Below are 22,859 nucleotides of genomic sequence, written 5' to 3'. Positions count from 1 at the left end.
TTTTCATATCCGAGATTTTCATATTTATTTTCGTTTCCAATTAAAAATAAAAATAAGGATTTAGACTAACTATTATTCATCTACACCAACACCAAGCATCACGCCACCCCCGCATCTCTTGCCTTCTGACGATGGAAGGGCAACCGCTGTTGCTGCTGCTGTTACCAATCTGCCATGCCCTGCCCTGATATTTTAATCCTCAGCTGCCAGCGTCAAGGACATTGTTCCATCCACAAATCCATACAAGAAGAAATAGTAGACTATGAAATCTGCAGCTAGATATAAACAGCTAGGGGGACAGTAAGATGAAGATTACGACAGATGTGGTTGTCCTCATCTTCCAATCACCTGTCTTTCACCACTCAATATAAACAATTCCCTGGATTTCAGCTACCCGTGAGTTTCGCTGATTCCAAATTAAAATGTACTCTTCTTTGAAACAATAAGGCTTAACCCAGATTTCACAGGTGCTACAGGCAGGGCTTCTATATACAAACAATGACAGGTTGGAAGGACGGGAAAAAAACGGAGTAGAAATAAGCAGAATCATGTACAAATGATAACCAGGGTTTCTATTTATAAAACAGGGCACAAGAAGGCTGAAAAAGATATCCTCGAGTTAAATAAGCAGAAGTTACTAAAACTACATATTTGGGCATGATCACATCATTTGACAAGGAAACCGTGGAGGCCGAATAATCATCTACTAATAATAACAAATGTTGAAATGTTCCTATTGCATTCGCCATTTCCTTTACTCTTTTTTTTATATATATTTTCTGTGCACAAACTTCACACAGCCAGCCAGCCAGCACAGCATGAGCGCGCAACGAATGGGAAAAAAGCACAGAAAACCTCACAGAATATGGCTCAAAGTTTGAGGTCCACAAAAACCAGCCTGCTACTAACTACGATCTGCATCTACTTAATATTTACCAAAAGAGGCTGAACCACGAAACAGCCATCAATGAGCTATTTCTGCGAGATCCATCAAGAGCAGTGGCATGCTGCGGCTGAGCAATCAAACCATCGCACCATCATTGGGTTTTGGCTCAGTGCGTGTGTAGGTGAAGCTTCGTGCGGTTTGGGTTACCAACTGATTACCAGGGGTTGCAGGTGTCGTTTGACTGGGTTTCCCAGCATCAGTGGAATCAGCAGTGTCACGCTTCCATTGTAAACTCCGAGCACCACCTCTGAGTGGTAGACGCCCACGAATAGCACCAGAAAACATCCGCCTTGGGTATGCAGTTCTAATGAGCCTTGAAGCAAATGGTGATCCCCGAGAAGCACGGGGCCTGCCAGAAAGTTGGGGCACTTCAATAGAGCTTTTTCGAACAACCTGCAGCACAATATAATTATTTTCTGGGACTCATGCATACATAACAATTTATTAACTAAAGAATTTTTATGCTGGGATTGGGAATATATTCACACGAACAGTGCAACATCAACTGTAACTGCCGGAGTAGATTTTCTTGTCATAATTTACCAATATGGAGAACACTAACAAAGCTACTATAAAGGAATGATACAGCTTATGCCAACACCCCATGAAACATGTAGGCACAACTCAGAATTGAATTTTCTTGTGTACATTGAAGGAGCTCAACTAATTAATACCATATTCTTGTGTTGAAAGAACAATAGCAAATCTGTCTAAAGCAGCTGGCTCATGTATAGCGATTCAAAAATCTGACAATAAAATTTTTAAACTAGGTTAAGGGAATTTTACCTTCAAAATGCGTGACATGAAAGATGTGCCATTAAGGGTTAATGCCTGCTCTGCTGATTCTTTGTGCATGAACTCAATGTACGCTGAGCTGATAAATCAAAACGGGGGAAAACTAGCTAAGGATATTGCCTGCCAAAGCTGATTTTTCAGAATTAACACTACGAATCCATACCCTGTTGGCTGACCAGTGACACCATCAGTCATAATCAGTGTTTTCAGGATAGCCCCGAACTTATTGAAATGACGAGAAAGAGCATCTTTCGTTGCAGCAAAATGTACCTAAAAATCCAGCAGAACAATCTCTAGTAAAAAAAATGCAAGACGTCAGCTCAAAAAACACAAGGGGAAAAGAAGAGAAATACTTACATTGCTAATGAAGACAGTTCTAGAGTCAGTGCCACCTTCAGGTTGACCTGTAGAGTATGATCCAACAGCTAAATGAAACAAAAAACAAAACTTTTCTTAATCATTGAGATTTGAAATAAAAGAAGAAACATGTAAAATGAGGGAAGTAAACTTGGAGTTAGAAAGTCAATGGAGGAATGATAGGGCAAACTTGGAGTTAGAAAGTCAATGGAGGAATGATAGGGAGAGATGAAATGATAGTACAATAGAGATGTTAAAGAAAAACCGATTTCTCCGCACCAATATAAAAGCTTGACACATCAGGAAATTAAGTAGGCATGAGACTATATAAACTATATTGCCATAATCTACACTCGAAACAAGATAGTTTATGAAAAAACATATATCTGTCAAAATGAATTGCAGGTAAATTTACAGAGATAAATATGGTTAAAAATCGGAAAATAGAGTTTCTGTCATATCATCAGTAGCCCTTCCAAGTCCCTACTAGGGAAGGCCTTTTTACTTAATATAAAGCACACCAGGAAACACTAGCTGAAACGTAGTTCTAATAGGCTAAAAAGAACGTCGTCCACACATTTTTTTAAGCTAACAACTAAAGCAGATGTAGTTCATTGCAGAGAGAGTTCAACATACCAAGTGATGACACCTTCTGTGCCTCCACCATAGAACTAGAATGTATCAAATCCTGGAAAATTAAAAAAAGGGGATTTTAAGGGAGCGATGCATCACAAATAATCCACCAAATGCAATATTATCTGAATCAGCACAAAAGAAACATACATAAAAGGCTTAGACAGAAAATATGAGACAAAAGCTTGGAAGAAGATACATGCGAGGAAGCCAATAATGCAAAGAATGATGTAATCCTTGCCAATAGGGAAATGTAAAAATGTCTGTAATGTGTTCCGGCAAACAGATGAGATTTGCTGTCCTACACATATTTTAGAAAACCCCAATTTAACGAGATGCATGATTTGTATTTGGACTTTCTTACCTACGTATTTTGATGCTTTTGTATCAATTGGCATGCATAGTTTATCTGAGGATATGCAGTGGATGCTGGTTGCTTTCACTTGGAAAACACTAAATTTAAGGAAGACTATATTTCTAGGCATACTGAACATGTGATGAAGACAAATGACTGTCAATTTCATGGAAAAGCACAAATAAAGGTTAAATAGGAACCAGAGGCAAGCCCTTAGAAAAAGACAGACAAAAAGCTTACTTTGGACTTATCAGTCATGGGTGCAGTGTTAGCATGTGCTATTGTCACATTTGACTTTCTTGCATCAACACTTCTCTTCTCCATTGACGCTTGAGGCTCAAATGGAGCAGCATCCCTTGTTTCATGGTTGGGAAGCTTCGGTGTACTAATGTTCGCAGAAGTATTTAAGATCTTTTTGGATGGTCTTGGTCCTGAACCAGCATGTGTCCCCTGCGCTATAAACTTCCGGCTTCTTACTTCAGCAGCTCCTCGTGTGTATCCCACTACTAATGACTCTTTGCCTCCACTAGAAGGCAATGTATTTCGGCAAGAACCCAAACCATTGTACCTAACTGCAATAGTGTTATCATACTCATCAATATCTGGTGCAGAACCAGCAGCTTCCGCTGTTTCCCGATCATAGATGTAAGCATCACCGCCACCATACTGATTTCTTTCATGAAATTCAACTTTATTTTCTGCTGGGACACTATTGATATTCTCGTACTCTCCATCTTCTGGATCTTGTTCTCTAAAAGTGAGTGATTCTTCAGTAGCATTCAATGTAGGCATTCCGCCCAATCTGTTAAACACGCTTGCAGAATATTTGTCCTTAAGAACATCCTCAGCAGCCTCAGCTGCAGCTCTTAATGCTGCTGTGGCACCTGATATTCTCATATCAGAATTTATTCTCTGAGACCCAACATGAGTAACATCAAATGCGGAATCTGATGCCAAGGTAGAAACCACAGAACGAAGTCGCTTGGAAGCTGATTCTGATCTAGAGATCACTGGCTGCACAGTTCTGACAGCATCACGAACAGCAAACTGAAGAAGCCGGCACGGTGCACCAATCACTTGGTGGGATGCCCTCTGGAAAGATGATACAAGTGTTATCACATGGAAAAAAAAAAGGGGCAAGAGGGATAAGGAAGCAGTTCCAAATTTAGAGACCTTACTCCAGTTCAGGAATAATGTAAGGTAATGAGATAAATAAAACAAGGATAAAGCACACCACAAAAAAACAACAGGATCCACCAATTTAATATTTCAGGTGTTCCAAAGTACTTAATCAGTAGGGCACTACAATCATTCTCTTTTTTGTGGATTTCCCAAGCTTAGAACTTGATATTTGTTACTGATCAAAATGGACAAAAAGGTTCACACTACCCACCTCAAACTGCACAGGAAGTTCAACTATTACCCTCAACAACAAAACCAGATATTTGAACACAAAAACTTTCCGACCCAGTGTGACCCATTCGAGAGGAAGAGGGGATCAAGCTCTTACTAATCCAGTGCATCTGACAGTGATGCAGCAAAAGAGAAGGAAAAAAAGGGAGAAAATATGGTAATGTGGCTAAAATAACCAGTGGCGCCACTGATAGGGTTGGAATTAATACAGTGTCAAATGTAGAGCCTGTTAAACACTTAAACATCCGGTAGCATATCTGAGGGCAAAACTAGGATTTTGTGATAGTTGAGAGGGTTCCAAGACACGCTATAAAATGGAACAGAGAGGCCATACACAATACTTCTATGCCACTGGAAAAAATAATCACCAGAAGCTCACATAATGCAAATAACAGGATTAGACCTATACACCAGAGTTTACAAGTCTGCAGAAAAAGGTAAAAAGCTGGTCATGATGTCCAAATGCAAGTAGCATGAAAACCAGATTTTTCAAAGATCAAATTACAGGTACAAGTCCTAGTACTCCCTCCAATCACAAATAAGTGAAGTTTCGGGTTGTCCACCAACATCTCTCATATTTAAATTGAACATTTTAAATGGTATGAGTAGCATTGTCTTGAAAGTAGATTGATAATATTAATACTTTATAAATATATAACAATAGAAATAAGAGGTTAGATGCATTTTGAGGACCATGTCAATGTTCAAAACAACACTCTTTTGTGACCAGAGGGAGTAAAAAAGATCCATTTACATTATATTGGTGGCGTGCACACGGAAACACCAGAAATGCAGGTAATATTAACTCCACTAAATAGAAAGACAATGACTGCTAAGTTTGCACCAAGATTTTATTTTATTTTATTTTCCCAGAGATGAAGACAGCAACAGTGTCCTAATTATAAGAACCCTAAGAGACTAAACGTGTTGTAAAGAAGGGGAAAACACAGTTCTATTATGTAGGCATTAATATAGGCATACACAACAAACCCTATTACTCTATTACCGGTTTCATTAAGTAGATTTTCAGGGACTAAAAGAATAAAATAAAAAATGTCAATGTAGCTAGGTTTTGCAAAATAGGCAGTATGACATAAAAGCGGGTTAGAAACCTTGGTCAATCGAGCATCCTCCTCTCTGCTTCTCTTTCTGTGGTTATGCATGTCAGGTGAGCAGGCTCGTCTTACAGAATGTGATTTATGAAAAGCTTTTCCCACTTCATGTGATTTATGAAAAGCTTTTTCCTCTGCATGCGAAACTTTGGCTACAACACTTCGAAGGGGAACTGCTTCTGTTTGTTCTCGAACAATTCCTCCCCACTCTCTTTTCTGATGAGTTCTTGATGTCTTCTGGGTTTCAGTTTCAGGTTCAGGATTAGTCTTTATACTGCTAGTCAAACTACAAACAGGCAGTTCTCTAGCAGTACTGTAACTGCTTTTAGCTTCATCATTAGTAGAGACAGCATTAGGTTGCACATAATGGTGCAAATTTGAGGAGAGGTGATCCCATAACCTGCATGACCATACATTCATGGTGCTGTCAGAACAAATGCATGGGATAGCAAAAGAAAATGATGTAGAAAAGTATGGATCAAAGCAAATAACCAGGATACAAATGCGTCATTGTCATCGCCCAGAAAAACCTGCAGCTCCTTTGCAGCCTCATCCTTGCGCCTCCCGTTTCTGAGCAAAACCACAACATACTCCTGAACAACACGAAATAGTTAGATCAGCAGCCTCAACAGTTCGTGGGTTTGCCAAACTGAGAAGAGAGCACGCTTAATATCAATCATATGGATCCATCATATACTGATCAGCAGCAGAAATTCAAGAGCTCAGTCAACTAATGTATCCTCCTCCACCCTAGCCATCCTGGAAGAAGTTAACACAAACAAAAACAATCCAAAACACACTTCCTTCAAATTGAATGCATGATATGATCACATACACAGCCAAATGCCAGCCAGCCCCATTATCAACCTAGGTTCTAAGCATGGGGCAAAAATCGTACGAGCTCAATCCTCAAAGCACAGGAACCGCACTAAACCCCGGTGTGGATTACACGCCAATGCGCACAAACCTAAACTAAACCGATCCCAACTCATCACACGATTCCGCGAAATTCAGATAGCCACGCAGGCGCAGCCACCACTACGGAACTGCATTTTACCGACGGTGACGCTAGGGTTTTGGCAGCGGATCGGAGATCGCACCGCGGTGCGGGAGGTGGAATGCTCACCGCGAGGGTGTCGTCCGAGTAGTCGCCCATGAGCTCCCTGAGCTTCTCCTTGACGCAGTCCCGCAGCAGGGCCACCCCTTCGCCGGTGAAGTTCGCCTTGAACGTCCTCTCGCCACCGTCCATGGGGAACCCTAGCTAGATGATGCCGCCCCCCCTCCCGCCCCAGCCGCTGTCCCCCTGCGGTTCAGGCGGCGACCCTGGCCGCGCCTACGGCCGCGCGCGGGGTAACGGGCGGACCGGCAGATGCGGCGTGGAGAGGACGGGGGGCGCGGCCGCGGCGGGGAGGGGAGGGGAGGGGGAGAGGGCGGCACCCGAGCGCGAGCGGCGGCGGGTCTGGACCGTCGCGGGGGGTGTGGGGGGGGGGGACGCGTGCGTGCGAAGGGAGGGTGTGTGATTTGCGGGGTTCTTGCGTTCCTTTTTTTTCTCCCTGGGGGCCCTGGACTGCGAGTCCGCGCACGTACGGACGTACGGTCGGCGCGGTCGCGTCGCGTGAAGGGCAGCGGACCAGCGGCCGCGCCGGTTTGGTCATCGGTGCGTTCGGTTTAGGAGGCTGTTTGGTTAGGTGCTAAATCGAATCAAATTAAATTTTAGTTGTATCTTAAATTTTTAATTTTTGTTTGATTTAAAGTTAAAATTTAGTCATATTTTGAATAAATTTAACCGGTTAAAAAAATTCTATAGCGTTTCTAGTTAAATTTCGGACGGCCAAATTATCGACCAAAATTTTTAGCCTGCTAAATTTTGATTTAATCTCAAACCAAACACCATTTTAACAGTTAAAATTTAACACTACCTTAATTTAGTCTCTGATTAAATTTTGACTTGGTCTGTCAAAAAAAACGAACAGCGACTCGTGCAGGGACCGAGATTTACCGGGCCGAGCCGGCGACTTGGGGCTCGGGGCCCGGCGGGTAGAGAGGAGCCTCGAGTTTCTGGTGGAACCAGCTCGCGTTGGGTTTTGCCCGTCCAACTGTAACTAATCCTACGGGCCAGGCCACAGGCCGGCACTGGTCTAACCTTGACATGCATTCGATGCAATTCTCAATCAGACAAGCCCAGCCATGAGCGACGGCTTGGATTCAGGCTTCACAGGCCCAGCCCATCCAGATCAAACTGTTCACAGGCCCAGCCCATCCAAGCATGCCAACATAAATAGAACACGTTCTGTTGCCATCCACCTTCTTAACCATAGTATTTCGTAGTACCACTCATCTCCAGGGTCCAGGCAAATGCAGCCTAGCTGGTGGCGAGCACTCTCGGAATCCACGACAAATTTACCAGCGTCCACAAATTCAGAATCCCTTTTCCTGTTTTTCAAAAAGAAGAAGAAGAATCTCCTTTCCGAACGCGCACGTCACGCAGCGGTGAATAGCGTGGGCGGCGAGCGGCGCGGACGGCGAGGTCAGGCACCTCATGGTGCGCGAGAGCCTGCGCTACGTCATCTACGCCTAGGCGTGTGCGCGAGCTCGCTCGCCGTGCACAGAAGATTACATGTAAGATGTAACCATGTGCCGTGTCGTGTCGTGATAATTTGTATCTTCATCAATCGAGGTCGTAGAGTATATACTCCCATAATGTACAGATCAGTAGTAATCTGCTGCATATGCGTAGCGTAGGATACTTCATACTTACTACTTGTACCACTGCAATGGATGTGTGTCCTTGGCTCATTTGGACCCTTGGCCAACGTGCGTCAGTTCTTTTCGAACAAACTGTTAAAATATAAAAATAGATAATATATAAGGTTGTATTTATCAAAATAGATAATATATTAACGTATTTATAAATAATATATATATTTAGCATCTTATTCACTGAAAACATGATTTCGACACCGCAAGTATCTAATACCATATTGCGCACAGTACTTGGTACATCAGGTGCCGAAAACAGCTGTATTCAGCACATGATGTGTCAAAAACGACTATATTTGATATATGAGGTGCCGAATTCGGTGTGCAATACCATATTCGGTACCTCACATGTACAATACAACCTCCTGTGCTGTGCGCCACACTCGCGATCGAAGAAAGAAGATAGAAGAAGCTTGTTGAGGGTAAATCCCTGACAGTGATTTCGGGGTGTGTTGGTGGGTGCGTGAACGGTATTTCAGGAAGAGAATGTACTTATTCGTGTAAACAAAGGATTTTAGGATACCGAGGGTTATACAGGTTCGGGTCTCCCGGAGGATAACAACCCTACGTCCTGGTTCTTTTATGTGTTATAGTAGATCTCACTTAGTTACAGCGGTGTTCTAGAGTATTGCCAGAACTGATCTATCGTGCCTTTACAACGGGGTCTTCATCCCTTTATATAGCAGAGAGAAGGAGAACTAACACGTTGGTTCTACACAGATGGTCTCTGCTCATTCTAATATCTATCTCAGATCATTATTACGGAGTACCAGGCACATAACTTTGCTCTAACAACATTATACATCGTGCAGCCGCACGCTGTCTTTGCCTAGCCTGTAGAACCTTATACTGCTGCATTTAATGCAACGGGACGGAATGGTGCACTCCTGCACTGTCCCCGTCTGCCTGCCTTTGCGTGTCGTCCTCGTCCACTTGCCTCTGTGCGCCGTTCTCGCCCACTTGCCTCTGATGAATGGCTGATAATATCTCATCTGTCGTCCAGCGCTACGCTGGCCTGTAGAGTCTCACACCGTAGCCTTTAAGGCTACAGGACGGGACACGCCCCCCTGCACCGCCCACGACCTTATCCATCAGGGCTGGTGACCGGTGAAGAGGATTGCTCAGGCAAGTGTCCAATCAAGTCCTGCGACCAGGGGGGTTGGTCGTGGGTATGTGTGAAGATGCGGCGAGGTTGGTCGCTGGAGGCTTTGCACCGGTCGGGGTAGCTCACCGACTAACTAGATTTTTTTAGGAGATGTTCCCCTGACCGTTTGTGCCCTTCGTGAGTCCGTTTAGCCGGGGTACCCCTTTACTTGGTACACCGATAAAGCCATTGTACGTTTGCATTTAATTTTTTCATTTAATTCTTGATTTTATTTGGAAGTACAAAACTAGTCTAAAAATTCTAAATATTTTTATGAGCAAATTAGAGTTCACTAGCAACTCGTTTTAATAAGTTTGATAAAAAAAAACCGAGCCAATATTGAATTAATATTATCCAAATAAGCCTACTTTTATAAATTCTAGCAATTTTTAATGTTCCAAATAAATTCTCCAAAATCTAGAAAAAATCACTAATATTCTTCTAATGTGATGTACTAATTTATAAAAATGATTTCGACCCTAGTTTATTTAGTGAAAAAGTGAGTTCCTTTGTAATACTCTATTTATAGGCATTTTTATCATTTCATGTGATATTCTCTTTTTAATTCAATTTGAATAAAAAAATTAAACATGCACAAAACATTGGTTCTCATATTAATATAGTAGCAAATATGACCTATTAGGTCATGATTATGATTTTGGTGATTAATGATAATATAGTTATTAGGACTACCATGTTTATCAATATTAGTAAATCTCAGGTATGCAATACATAAATAAGTTACCGAAGTTAGGACAAAGTTTGATTGAATTAGAAAAATCATAGAAAGTTTTACCTCACCGGATATCCCAATGCTCAAAGTGTACACAGCGGATGCTTACACCGGATCATTTTCTCCAGAGAAGGTTGTAGCTATTGAAGATTGTAGATCAACTCACCGGATAGTTCGGTATTGAGGGTATACACACAAGATAGTTGCACCGGAGTATTTTACACAGAGAAGCTAGGACCAAGAGAGGAATGAATTAGACTTATTCCATGAATTTTGATGTGATCAAATGAGATGAATTTCTATACAATCATGTAGAGCTCCTCACAAGCTTTCTATAGAGTCCAAAATCATCAAAACCAGAGTTTAGAGCGAAAATTTATACCCAAAATACATAATGTTGTTTTGTTGAAATTTGTCTCACCGAATGTTTCAGTGCTTATAACAAAAATAGTCTAGTGCTCACAAAGTAAAATAGTCTGGTGTCCACAGAAAGTTTGGAGTGAAGTCTAATACTCATCAGATGTTCCGGTACTCACAAAAATGTTCACACCGGATCATTTTTTCTAGAGAAGGTTGCAATGGTTTGGTTGGCTCAAGTATATATACTGGATAGTCTGGTGATACATAGGAGTATCCTGTGTTCACAGAGATTTGGAGTAGGGTTCCAACGGCTATTTGTGAGGTTATACTCATCGGATGATTCGGTGTTAGTACTATTGTTGTTATCGGATCATCTGATGCTTACAGTAAAGTTGAGTCGTTGTAGCAACGGCTAGTTGGCAGGTTTGAGACTATAAATACACACTCACTCGGTCATTTGAAGGTGCTAGAGTCTAGAGAAATATAGAGATATTTGAGAAAACATCCAAGCCACCAAGGTGCTTAATGTGATCATCTAAGGTAATTAAGCATAAAATTAGTGAGTGATTAGTGATTATAGTTATAGAGGGAGTGTTGCTAAGTGATTGCTACCTAGAGAGAGGATCAAGGAGTGATCCTAGATTGTAACAAGTGAAAGTGTATATAGCCTCTATGTGTGATTTTGGTAATTAATAACAATACCTAAAGACTAACAATGTTGTTAAGTTTGTTAGTAAGTTGTTTCATAGATGATGCATAAAGGATACATATACATCAAGATGAATGGGCTTTTAGTGATGCTCATAAGAAGAAAGAAAAGCTCATATAAGATTGGCGATAAGCATGAATACTAAGTTATCTGTGGAGATCAAATAATTAAAGTTATGATATTATCAATAGAGTTTTATGAACTAAACCGTGTCATTTATGCTTAAGAGTGAGTTGGTGTTATAATACATAAGAAGATATAAGTTGAATCAAAGTCCAATATGCCAAAAGTAAAAAATAAGATTGAATTCTATATATGACAAAGTGAATTTTATTGAAGATATCGGATACAAAAAAGTTTCTATGGCAAGACGGTGAACGGTAAGTAAAACTCGGTTATGACAGACCATCTGATGGTGAAGAGCAAGCAAATGGCTTGACGACAAAGGACCAAGGTGGTGGTGAAGAGCGAGTGAAGATGTAACATCCTGAGTTTTAGCATGTAATTTATTACAAATTTCAATCCAAATTAAAAAATTCTAATTATTTAAACCAATATAAAACCAAGAAATATATATTTGAGGTATATATACTCGTATGTATATATTCGAATATATTATTTGGGCTAAGTATTCCAAATAGCACCAAGACAATTTCTGAATTAATCCCTGCTTTAAATTGGTTCATATGCTTTAGTTTGAGATCTTTATGGTTCTTTGTGTGGAGATTTGAATTTGAACGTCTGCCAAATTCAAATCTACACTAAGATTCTATTCGACTCAAATCCAATTCAAATTCAAATTCCTTGATTCAAATCATCTTAGGAAACGACGTAAGATGGCCAGAGAAGAGCGGAGACGACAATGAGATGTTCGGGAGTTGACGGCAAACAGTGGAGCGCGACCAAACGATGATGGTGAGCTCGTTTGATGGGGTTGTGAGTGTCGAGGAAGTTCGAGGAGGTTTGGCGACATCGAGCTTCAACGGTGGAGGTCCGGCGGCGAAGGAAGCTTGGTGTGGCGGTTGGAACTCGAAGGCGAGCAACGGTGGACGACGAGATGCTGACGAAGAGCATGTGTGTGAGCTTGAATGACATCGGGAGGTGCGGAAGAACACGGTGACAGCGGCGGGGTGCAACAGAGCTATGGTGACGTCGTGAGGTTGTTCTAGTGGCGCAAACTCGACGGGATTGGAGGGCTTGAGCACGGTGTGGTAAAAGGAGTCTCGACCGGGGGTTTGATTTGAATTTTATAGAGGGGAAAGACGGATTGAATCGGGCGATTTAGGTCTTAATGAGGCGGCAAGAAAATAGACATCGGTTTCCTTTCATTCGCGCGGTTTCCTTCGCAAATTGATCTTGCTTGGTGGCGATGCGTAGATTACCAAGCAAATGTGGCCTCACTCCTTTACTCGAGCGCGGAAACAACATGATTTGAATCGGTGCGTTGGTTGCTCTATACATGGAAGGGAGGATTCAGTGGGGAGAGGGAAGAGATGACAATCGAGACCCACCTGGCAGAGAGAGAAAGAGAGACTAAAAAGGAAGAAAATTTTATAAGATTTTTTACAAAAGATCTTTATGGGATTTTGATTTATACCGTCTTTCTGATTCAACGGCTCATATGTGTAGAAGAGAAATAGAGGAGAATACATATTGTGATGAGGAAGGTATTTTTAAGACCTGATTCTATATAATTTCCTTTTAGACCAACGAGTGGAGGGAGAAAACGGGTGTGACACACTGGCGCTGGCCGCCTGTCGTGGTACCACAAGCGCCCACGCGCGGGTTAGCGCTCCTGACGCGTACACCTCGTCTAGCCGCACCACGTGCGCATGGAGCGCGGCGGCCAGGACGTCGAGGTCGCTGCGACAATCGCCCTTGACAGCGAAGGCCTTGACACACTTGCGGCACAGGAAGGGATTCAGTCCGTGCTTACGCTTGTAGTGCGCCTGTAGCGTCTGGAAGTCCTTGAGCGGCCGCGCGCGCGGGTGGTTGATGTTGTTGCGGCACCCCGGCGCGCGGCTGTAGCACGGCAGCCGCAGCTTGCCGCCGCCGTAGTGCCTCCCCTGGCTCCGCGGCACCCGCTTCGGCGCCTCCCCGGCGGTCTCTGCGACATTCTGCAGGAGGTCGGCGAACGCGTCGCAGCTGTCCTCGCCTTCGTCCGGAAGATGGTGCGGGTCATGGTCGACGGCGACGCGGTAAATGTTGTCGAACGCGAACCCCCGAGCACGTCCTGGAGGTTCAAGGGGGTTCCCAACGCCGCGGCGCGGCACAGCAGCGTGACATTCATGGTGGCCTCGAGCGCCCTCGTGGCCTCGTGGAGGATCTCCGTTGTCGGCTCCATGGGCGTGCAACTGCTCAGCCCGCGCAGCTGCTGCGCTATCAGGCTCTGTGCCTCCTGGTGTCGCCACCACTTGAGCGCCGGCGCCGCCGAGATGTTGTCGTCTCTTCGCCCGGCTGGCACATGGTACGTGTTTCCACCAAGCAAACCTGCTCCAGCCGCGTCTTGGCGCTGGCGATAACCTCGAAGCCGCGCAGGCTCGGGTTCGAGGGCACATCCTTCTCCGCCTAGTTGCCCGGCGTCGAGTCCAGCAGCACGGACATTTGCGGAATGTCGTCGTTGAGCTTGAGCGCCTCGGGACATAGCGTCTGGTTGGGGGTGGTGGCTGTGGTCGATGTCGGCGCTGAGCGGGGCGGAGACGACATTGGATCCGGTCTCAGAGACGGAGTCGGTTTTCGTGCTGGCGCTGCAGGCGGTGGCAACGACAGCTTCGGGTCCGTCGCCGTCGGAGGTCGAGACAGCCTCGGAGCTGGCACCGCGGGTGGTGGAGACGACGTCGAGGACCGCTGGACGCTATAATGGATGTAGAGTTAACAACAACCAAAGTAGATATTCTGCCCATACAATTCTCCAAAACTTTCAACAGCTTCATGTATAGATTGGAACACAGCTGGAGCTAGCACTTCATTGGAGTTACTACTAAGCACATGCACCTCCACATGTTCCACCGATCTAAATAGAGCAAACAACACGAGCTTGCACTTCATCGGAGTTCCTAAGCACATGCACATCCATATGTTCCACCGATCCAAATGGAACAAACATTTGACAAAGCATCTTCTCAGTGATGTGATAACAAACCAAAGAATGGTGACCTCAAGAACGCAGCTCGGGGACCTCTAATGGCTTGTGATCATTTCGTCGTACCTAACTTTCTCTCCATCTCTATGCCAAATTTTTAAAATATGTTGAAGATACTCGAATCTCATATGTTAGTGAGAACAACAAAAGACACTTCTTTATAGTAGCAAAAAATTAAATGACTCATGTTTTCTTGTTCCATCCCCCATGTCTAATGGTCTGCCACCCTTTTGTGTATCAGGGACCCAGCCAGCCAGACTGGTGCCAGCGCCGTCTAGCTCGGTACGTGGCATTTGGTTAGCCTAGACATGTGACTCATGGTTCTTATCGATGTCGCCCTTTGCCACCTCAATATATTTCGCACAACCTGCATTTAACTTGACAAAAAATGCTGCTTATATAGCTACCATTTGTATGTCTTAATCGGCGTAAACCTGTAACTTTTTATTTTGGTGTACACATCTGCATGTGAGTGTGACCGGTCGTCACTGTGCTTATCAGTTACCACGAACAGGAATAGGGGGTAGTGATGACTGATGAGATAGGATCCGGATTTACAGGTCGTGATCGACATCAGATATTGCAGTGCCATCCTGAGCCTTTTGCCATCCCAGAGTTAGAATTAGCTTCCAGTTTTCTGTTGGGTTTGGTCATAACACAATCAGGCCTCGCTCACAGGCTCACATTGTACAGAACTGTACCATCTGATTTGCTGACACTTGATCCACAATCTTTTTTTCTTTCTTTTTGAGAGGACTTAATCCAGAGCCTAGAGAAGAAATGGACAATATATATATATATATATATATATATATATATATATATATATATATATATATATATATATATATATATATATATATACTTCCACCTCTCATATACCACTTTTACACATGTGTTATACTTCTTTATCACTTTAAATATACTTCATTAGTAATTATAAGATACTACAATACAAATCCCACGAAAATTTTTATGAAATTCCATGATTTTTATCATAATTTGCGTATATACTTCTTTTATGTATAAAAAAGAGTATATAGCAAAAATGAAAGGCTAACATTGAATTTTTTTTCATACAACTCATATTAGAGTATCTTAGAATTAGTATTAGAGTATACTAAAAATGATAAAAGAGTATAAAGTGTTTGTTTAGGTGGTATATTGCATGTGGGAGTACATACTCCTAGGAGTATAGAATAGGTGTCCTATATATATATATATATATATATATATATATATATATATATATATATATATATATATATATATATATCTCATGGAAAACTAGTATGTACTCCTGGGTGTATGTACTCCCACCTCTCATATACTACTTTTACACGTGTGTTATACTTCTTTATCACTTTAAATATACTTCATTAGTAATTATAAGATACTACAATACAAATCCCACGAAAATTTTTATGAAATTCCATAATTTTTATCATAATTTACGTATATACTTCTTTTATGTATAAAAAAGAGTATATAGCAAAAATGAAAGGCTAACATTGAATTTTTTTTCATACAACTCATATTGGAGTATCTTAGAATTAGTATTAGAGTATACTAAAAATGATAAAAGAGTATAAAGTGTTTGTTTAGGTGGTATATTGCATGTAGGAGTACATACTCCTAGGAGTATAGAATAGGTGTCCTATATCCCATCTCACATGTATGCATTGAAAAGTCAGTAGGGATAACACACAAAGAAGTGTCATTCGCATTCCGAGCAAACCCCCAGTGCAAAAAATCACTGAACAAATGAACTATTGCTACAGGTGAAGAAAAATATTTGATTAACAGATTGGCACGGTCGTCCAGCTCGAGCGACGAGCGTGTCATGTTGCATTGCAATCTCAGAACAGGGGGCGGCAAGCACAAAGCATTGCCAGTGTGACCAGGATTGGGATATGAGTTGTAAGAGCATGTGTCCTGCTTGCGCGCGAGTGTGCTGGAGCGGTACCGTTGTTTGTTCTGGCGGGAGGCAGGGGTGGCTCCGCCACGTCTGAGCCTGTCAGGAGCGGCATCGGGGCCAATGCTGGCGGCTGCGCAGGCTTGCTGATGAGTTGCAAGAGATCACCGGGATGAGCAGGGGCCATGAAGCTCGGCGTGTTGTTCCCCATGTTCATACAAGTGTTCACTGCAAAATTGGTGTGCATGATGTGAGAAGATTAGACTTAGCTGCAGGTAGTTTGGGTGCTCTGTTAAACCAGGTACTATCTAGGATGCACGCTGCAGAAAAAAGGCCACCTAGACTTACACTTGTATCTCCGAGCTGTCGCAGGGAAATCAGTGATTATCCCATCCACTCCAGCACCCTTAACATATGCATTGATCTGTGCAGTTGCATCTGAGAAAAAGTCGTATGGCTGAGCAACAAACTCATTCATGAGAGTGTAAACATAGACCGATAGACCAGCAGTCTGCAGGGACTGTACAAGATCGGTCTGGTAGGTTGTGAAATGGCGACTTTCAGGGAAAATGGAGCTGGTATCGACGGAAACGGCATCAGCAAACTTTTTAATGTCAGCGAGGGAGGAAGGTGCAGCGTCCCTGACTTCTTCATCGACCATGTACACAATGTCATACTTAGTCTGCTGCTTGAACTTCACCAGAACCGAGCTATTGGTTGACTGAATCATAACTTTCTGGGTGGTTTGGTTGTTGTAACCAGCAATGTCGAGGGCTTTGACAACTGCATCTACCATGTCGAATCCAAGTTCCGCTGCCACAAAAGCAGCATGCTGCAAATTACAAGTACCAAGTTAATTGAGAGTATGAAGCTATTACTGGAATACATTCTTTTACAGGCTGGTGGTTTGCATCAGTATGCTTATGCACGAAAATATGGAATAAATGTTCAATGATTGACAGAACAAACTAATGGTTCTATAGAGGTAAAAGAGACGGCCAATATCATCGGAAAGCAGTGAAAGAAGTACAAAAATTGTGCTTCTGTTAATGAGCTGAAAGACTTGTTCCTAACATAAATTTCTCACCTCCACACTGATCATGATTCCTGATATATCCTTATCTTTTGTGAAGTCCAGAAAATCTGATAATCTCATGAAATTTCCTGCATTCCTGTATCTCGGATTTCTGTCCAGTTTGAAGGAGATGAATGGGGTAGATATCTTGGCTATAAAGATGGACATAAATTAGTCCCAGAATAAATGCTCCACAGCAATAAAGTAAAACGATAGAAGAGCAATACAGTTATTTAGCTAATTAACAAAATATACAAGTAGGCGATATGAGCCAATCCATATCAGATAGTAGGTGAGTTAAGATCTAAAACGTTAGCTCCCCCATATTTGATATATGCTGTTTCCGTTCATTTCATGTTCAGAAATATTCGATTCAACTTACGTCTTAGGTTCTTTACAATGTCATCCCAAGTGAGGTTGAAAGTAAAGACTCCTAGCACACTCTGAATATCCTTTATCACTGCTGTCTGAGATGCGAATTGTGATCTTGCAACGGTAGTATCATCCATTAGGTTAATGGAGCTCATGCATATTGGTATTCCATCTTTGGTCACTTGAACAGGGCAATCAATGACATCCGCACCGTTGTCAACTGCTTTTTGATAAGCTAGATCAGTGCAGCCTGGGTAGTCCCCACTAGCACCATTGTGGGAAATAATTAGAGGCTTTCCTGCATTCCAAATGGGAAAAGTGATTGTCAGTAAGAATATAAACATGAATCATGAAACAATATGAACAAAGAAGCTACCCATACATACCATGATCTGAGATGCTTTTGTTTAAATTGGTAAAACAACCTGCACAGGCAAAATATAAACAGTGTGAGATGAGAAGCTATGACCCATACTACATCCATAAGATAAATTGTATGAACTAACTACAGAAACACAAAGAAGCTTGGAACATGCATGCAAAAAAGTTGAAAATTAGATTAATGTTCGTGGCAAATGCTATTCCTTTTCCTTAGGAAATAGAACAGCAATAGCAAAGGAGTTTTGGCTTTCATTTTTTTTAGGAGTAGGTAGGTTATAGTGCTTTGTTATCCATGTCTACCAGTCAAGTTTTAGTCAAATACTACTTCGTATACTAAGGTTGAGCATTTGCCAAAACTTAGTGGTAGGTTCAAGGTGATCTCTTAACAGTAATTTGATATCTGGGTCATCACCCAATTTATTCTCAAAACATGCTTCATGTCGATGTAAAGAATAAGGGGGTCCTCTGTTCTGTGGGCTCACACTAGCAAAAACTCACTGGCAGTAGATATTATCAAAAACTAACTTCGGCACGCACGTCTGGCAGAGCTTGCGTGACCAGTCCCCTGATCGCGAAAGGAAACCCACGACCAGTCGGTCGTGGGGCAGATATTCATCTAACCAGTTTAATCTCATTTAGTGCTACTCACTCAAGTGTTTTTCTTCCCCAGGCACTTACTTTCGACGAGCGAAGTCGTGACCAGCGTAGTGGTGCAGTGGCTCATCCTGTAGCAATTAATGCTACGGGATGGCCCTGTAGGCGAGTGTGACGGTCTCGCAAGTGGACGTCACGACGTGTGGCTGATAGGATAGGACACATGGGACGACTGGGCAAACCAAGCGTTCCCACTCACCATAATGATGACCTCGTAGTAAGGGTTTTTGATAGGAATGAGACTGTCATAGTTCTGGTATGTACTGTTTGTATATACGTCTCTCCTCCTACTATATAAAGGAGGGAGGAACAGGCCTGTAAAGGACGGAACTCTTTCTGTAATCAAGTTTATCCCCATCATAAAAAAAAAATACATAGGATATATGACTGCTATCCCACGAGAGGTCTAAACCTGGATAACCTCTGGTGTTCTTAAGTTCATCATCCACACAAACACACACACACTCATAGGAAACGTTGATCACGCTCCTGTCGACCGGTATACCCGGACACGTTGTCAGGAATTAATCCTCAACACTTCCTTTCACTAATTTTGTAATCCCAATAAAGGATTACGATAGGGCTGGACTACAAAACTCAGCTGGACCAAAGCCTCAGAGTGACCACTTATAATTTACACGAACGAATTTCTACGAATCCATTATTAACCCCAACAAGTCCATCTCTGTCACCACAAATATGTCTTCTCTTTTACCATCCCTTTTCTGCAAGCACCACTATCAAACTCTCAATATGCACCATGTTCAACAATCATAGCTGCAGACATTTTAACTTGATTTATTAAGAATGCTAATAAAGAAAAGTAGGACATTATGTGGGCGAATCATATATATTTGAAGTTGTTATCAGTAAATATCTTTTGAATCTTCTCTAAGATAAATATGACCCAGTCTGAAAGTTCACATCACATAAGAGAAGAATCATGGAATCTTCCAAAAGCAATCTGCGATAGCACATATTCTGAACTGTGATATGGGAATGAAAAGAAATTGGAGTTTCAAGTTGTATTTCGTTTCCCGTATTAGGCAGATGGTCAAATAATGCACTTAGAGCTTTGGCTAGTGCTAATGAGCAATTAGGATCTATTCCCAACACAAGCTTTGCTCAAAGTGGAGTTACAATCTTCAGGAAAAGCAGATAATCACTTTCTCATTATCAGTTCGATTTATGAATATTAGTAGCTACGAAGCTTATAAGATAAAACGAGTATTTAGTTCTCAGCAATTCTGTAGTCTAACCGAAATTCATTGTTTTCAGGAAACCGACTATAGATTCCAACATCATGAGTGCATGAAAGATAGAATCACAAAAATGTGTTGTTGCAAAAAAGAAAAGGTAGAGAATAAGGACTCACCAATTGCCTCTGAAGGTGTAACAGGGAAATCAGTCAATACACCATCAACAGAGAAGGCACCATTATCAATGAATGACAGATATTCTGCTAACGGATCATAACTATGGTTGTAACTGAGCGTAAAGTCATTTGCAAAATCAGCAGCGTAAATTTCCAACCCTGCTTTGTGAGCATCATCAACAACTGAAGTATACGGTTGCAGATAATTATCTGGTGAAACAGGCCAAATATAGTGCTTCGGGACAAGTATCCCAGATGCAAATGTTTTGACGAATGTCAGATTTTTCAACATGGAACCATATGTCCGGTTCGTAGAAGGTTCGAGGGTGGTCTCATCAAGAAAGCGGAACACAAGATTTGTTTTGTTGCTAACTCTTCCAAGTATGCTGGTGAGGAAGCTCACTTCAGGTGATGAGATATAATTAGCAACAACACGTTTTGATACAGAAATGATGTAGTTCATCATGCTCAGATTGAACTGGCTGTAGAAACTGTCGTGCTGCAAATGGCAAGAAGAGGTCAGAAATTCAGAATGGCGTCCGGCATAATCAACTACATGGAACAAAACTCTTTACTGTACCTGGACATTGAGCCAAATTCCAGGAGGCTTAAATTTGGATTGCACGTCTTCAACAGCAAGTATTGGAAAGAAGCTTGGATCAAACCTGGGCGTTCGAGAATAGATTGACTGCTTGACTGCTCAAAATATATACCGAGATGAGTTAGAAAAGTAAACCAGCCACGTTACTCAAATCATAGAAAGTCACAAGAAGAGGTGTTTCCCCTGTTCTCGTCTAATACTAATATGATTATGCAAAAAAAACTTCAGTATTTGGTAACTTAGAACAGTATGATGGCACTTACGGGACACTTGTCCGAGCTCGGTACCATTGTAGTCCACGGAGAACCATCCCGTCATTGGCACACCATTAACAAGGTAGCTCTTCTTACCCTGTGCATAGAAATCTGGAATATTGGTGCAATTTTCCATCTTTATGTCCGGCAGGCAGATGCCAAGGCCATCCTTGGTCAACCGAACATCACAATACAGGATTGTATCTGGCGAGCTCGCAATCAGTGCAAATCGATACGCATATTCGCTTGAATCAGGGAACAAGCCTGAAAATCCACCCTTGGCTATGATTGCTGGAGCGTCGCCTGAAACAATGAGCTTATTGTTAGCCTTCTGGATGCCTGAAATGGTCGGATCCTAGCATCATAAAAACCAAAATAAAAAGGAAAGGATCTGCAAAATGGAATGGACATGCAGCTAGAGTAAATTCTCAAAGGACACAATACCCTACGCTTCATCGGACCACTACGAAAGGCTAACAATCCTTAATCTCCAAAGCTGCTGCCAGGCCCCTATCCCTACCAACATGACTACAGCTGAAAAAGGCATCTTGGTCGGTCCCAATCTCATAATCCGAAATTTAAAGCCCGTAGCTAAGTTTTTGCAACTTGCAACGATGGCGAAATGGATGAAAAAAATTAAACTTGAGCAAAAATGGCCACGCATCTAAGGTCCAACCCGAAATGGTTGACGGATAAATCGACACGGCTCAGAGCACACATGCACAGAAGGGGAGCCAGTAGAATGTACCGCTCAGTGTCTTCCAAGAAGAGGCCTTCTGCGCAGCGGCGACGCCCACCCACAGAAGCACGAGCGACGGAAGCACGGAGCAGACATTGCTGCCCCTCATCGCCGCCGCCGGAGAGCACCGCCCTCAGCGCGTGCACGAGCTCCGAAACAACGCTCCAAGCGAGAATGCCAACCCGGAGAAGGCAGCAAGATTGCAGGAACCACGAAATCCTTGAGCCCTGATGGACGAGCTGGATTTAAGCCCCGAGAGAGGCGAGGAAATAGAGATGGGGGAGGTGGTGCTTGAGCTGCGCTGGGAGAGGAGAGAGGGGACCAGGCCGGCAGAAGAAGGTGGCAACGGGGTAGGTGGTGGGAGTCGAGTGGTGGTGGTAAAATAATGAGACCACCTGTCTCCAGACACCGGAGTCCAGCCTCCATTGATGCCCCCAGGACTGTTTGTTCATTACTCTACCATTTTTCCTGGTCATTTATGCGCGGAAGCACGATCCCAGATGGACTCACTGGGATTTGGGACCATTGGGAAGTCGTCTTTTTGGTACTAGCAGTGTTTATATGCTGGCTAAAAAGAGTTTTTATTTTATTTTTTTGCTCTCTCTACAGTAGTCTTTTCCAAACTGACATACTTGATGTGGGCTTCGCCAAAACGTCAAATTTTTTTTTGCCATTTTAGTCTCTTTTAATTCTTTTTATTTTATTATTCACTCTCCAGCCACGGGGAATAAGAATAACCGGATTGCCTCTCCTCTCCTCTCCTCTTTTGAACGATTGTAGAGCTCCTTCGCGACCCACGGCCGAACCGGTTCGTCGGAGGCACGTTTCTCACGACTCACGAAGTCACGAGACACGGGGTCAAACGATGATTTCTTACTCGGTCGACCCGATGCTTGGCGATCAGGTGGATTTAACAATCCCTTTGTTCGTACATGCATTCGGCGATGGGGTCGCCCAGTTGTTTCACCTTTTTCACCGGCGCACGCAGGGTCACCGTGATGAAGACGAGCGTCGATCACAAAAGATCGCCGGCC

At 42.7% G+C, this 22,859-nt stretch overlaps 2 protein-coding genes across 3 annotated transcripts; both read right to left on the bottom strand.

Moving 5' to 3' along the window:
* Positions 1-600: 600 nt before the first annotated feature.
* Positions 601-7,082, bottom strand: LOC133888590 (uncharacterized). Of its 2 annotated transcripts, none has more exons than XM_062328888.1 (9): positions 6,738-7,082; positions 6,104-6,204; positions 5,612-6,011; positions 3,327-4,178; positions 2,735-2,786; positions 2,099-2,166; positions 1,905-2,011; positions 1,733-1,820; positions 601-1,339 (listed from the first exon to the last, which is right to left on the bottom strand). In XM_062328888.1, exons 1-9 carry the CDS (start codon positions 6,858-6,860, stop codon positions 1,022-1,024), a joined length of 2,109 nt encoding a protein of 702 aa, XP_062184872.1. In that variant the 5' UTR covers positions 6,861-7,082; the 3' UTR covers positions 601-1,021. The 2 variants fall into 2 exon arrangements, with proteins under 2 accessions (XP_062184872.1, XP_062184873.1); XM_062328889.1 differs by having other exon boundaries at positions 2,099-2,145.
* A 9,153-nt stretch (positions 7,083-16,235) lies between these two features.
* LOC133889190 (glycerophosphodiester phosphodiesterase GDPDL3-like) lies at positions 16,236-22,321 on the bottom strand. Its single transcript, XM_062329668.1, has 9 exons — positions 21,835-22,321; positions 21,096-21,389; positions 20,812-20,927; positions 20,232-20,730; positions 18,208-18,246; positions 17,832-18,119; positions 17,462-17,601; positions 16,723-17,206; positions 16,236-16,602 (listed from the first exon to the last, which is right to left on the bottom strand). The coding sequence occupies exons 1-9, from the start codon at positions 21,932-21,934 to the stop codon at positions 16,319-16,321; spliced, it is 2,244 nt and encodes a 747-aa protein (XP_062185652.1). The 5' UTR covers positions 21,935-22,321; the 3' UTR covers positions 16,236-16,318.
* Between the last annotated feature and the right edge of the window lie 538 nt (positions 22,322-22,859).

Source organism: Phragmites australis, chromosome 13, assembly GCF_958298935.1.
Source record: "Phragmites australis chromosome 13, lpPhrAust1.1, whole genome shotgun sequence".
In the NCBI taxonomy this organism is placed as follows: Eukaryota; Viridiplantae; Streptophyta; class Magnoliopsida; order Poales; family Poaceae; genus Phragmites; species Phragmites australis.
Note: the sequence above shows the minus strand (reverse complement) of the source record. Positions and strands in the feature narration are given on the sequence as shown.

Bases quoted from the DNA above. Each gene is read 5' to 3' on its own strand.
- LOC133888590 (XM_062328888.1), bottom strand. From the start codon at position 6,860: ATGGACGGTGGCGAGAGGACGTTCAAGGCGAACTTCACCGGCGAAGGG. The intron at 2,787-3,326 runs GTAAGCTTTTTG...TTAATTTTCCAG, and splicing joins CCATGACTGATAAGTCCAAA to GATTTGATACATTCTAGTTC. The intron at 2,167-2,734 runs GTATGTTGAACT...TGTTTCATTTAG, and splicing joins ACAGAAGGTGTCATCACTTG to CTGTTGGATCATACTCTACA.
- LOC133889190 (XM_062329668.1), bottom strand. From the start codon at position 21,934: ATGAGGGGCAGCAATGTCTGCTCCGTGCTTCCGTCGCTCGTGCTTCTG. The intron at 18,247-20,231 runs GTGAGTCCTTAT...TTGCCTGTGCAG, and splicing joins TACACCTTCAGAGGCAATTG to GTTGTTTTACCAATTTAAAC. The intron at 17,602-17,831 runs GTAAGTTGAATC...CCATCTTTATAG, and splicing joins CATTGTAAAGAACCTAAGAC to CCAAGATATCTACCCCATTC.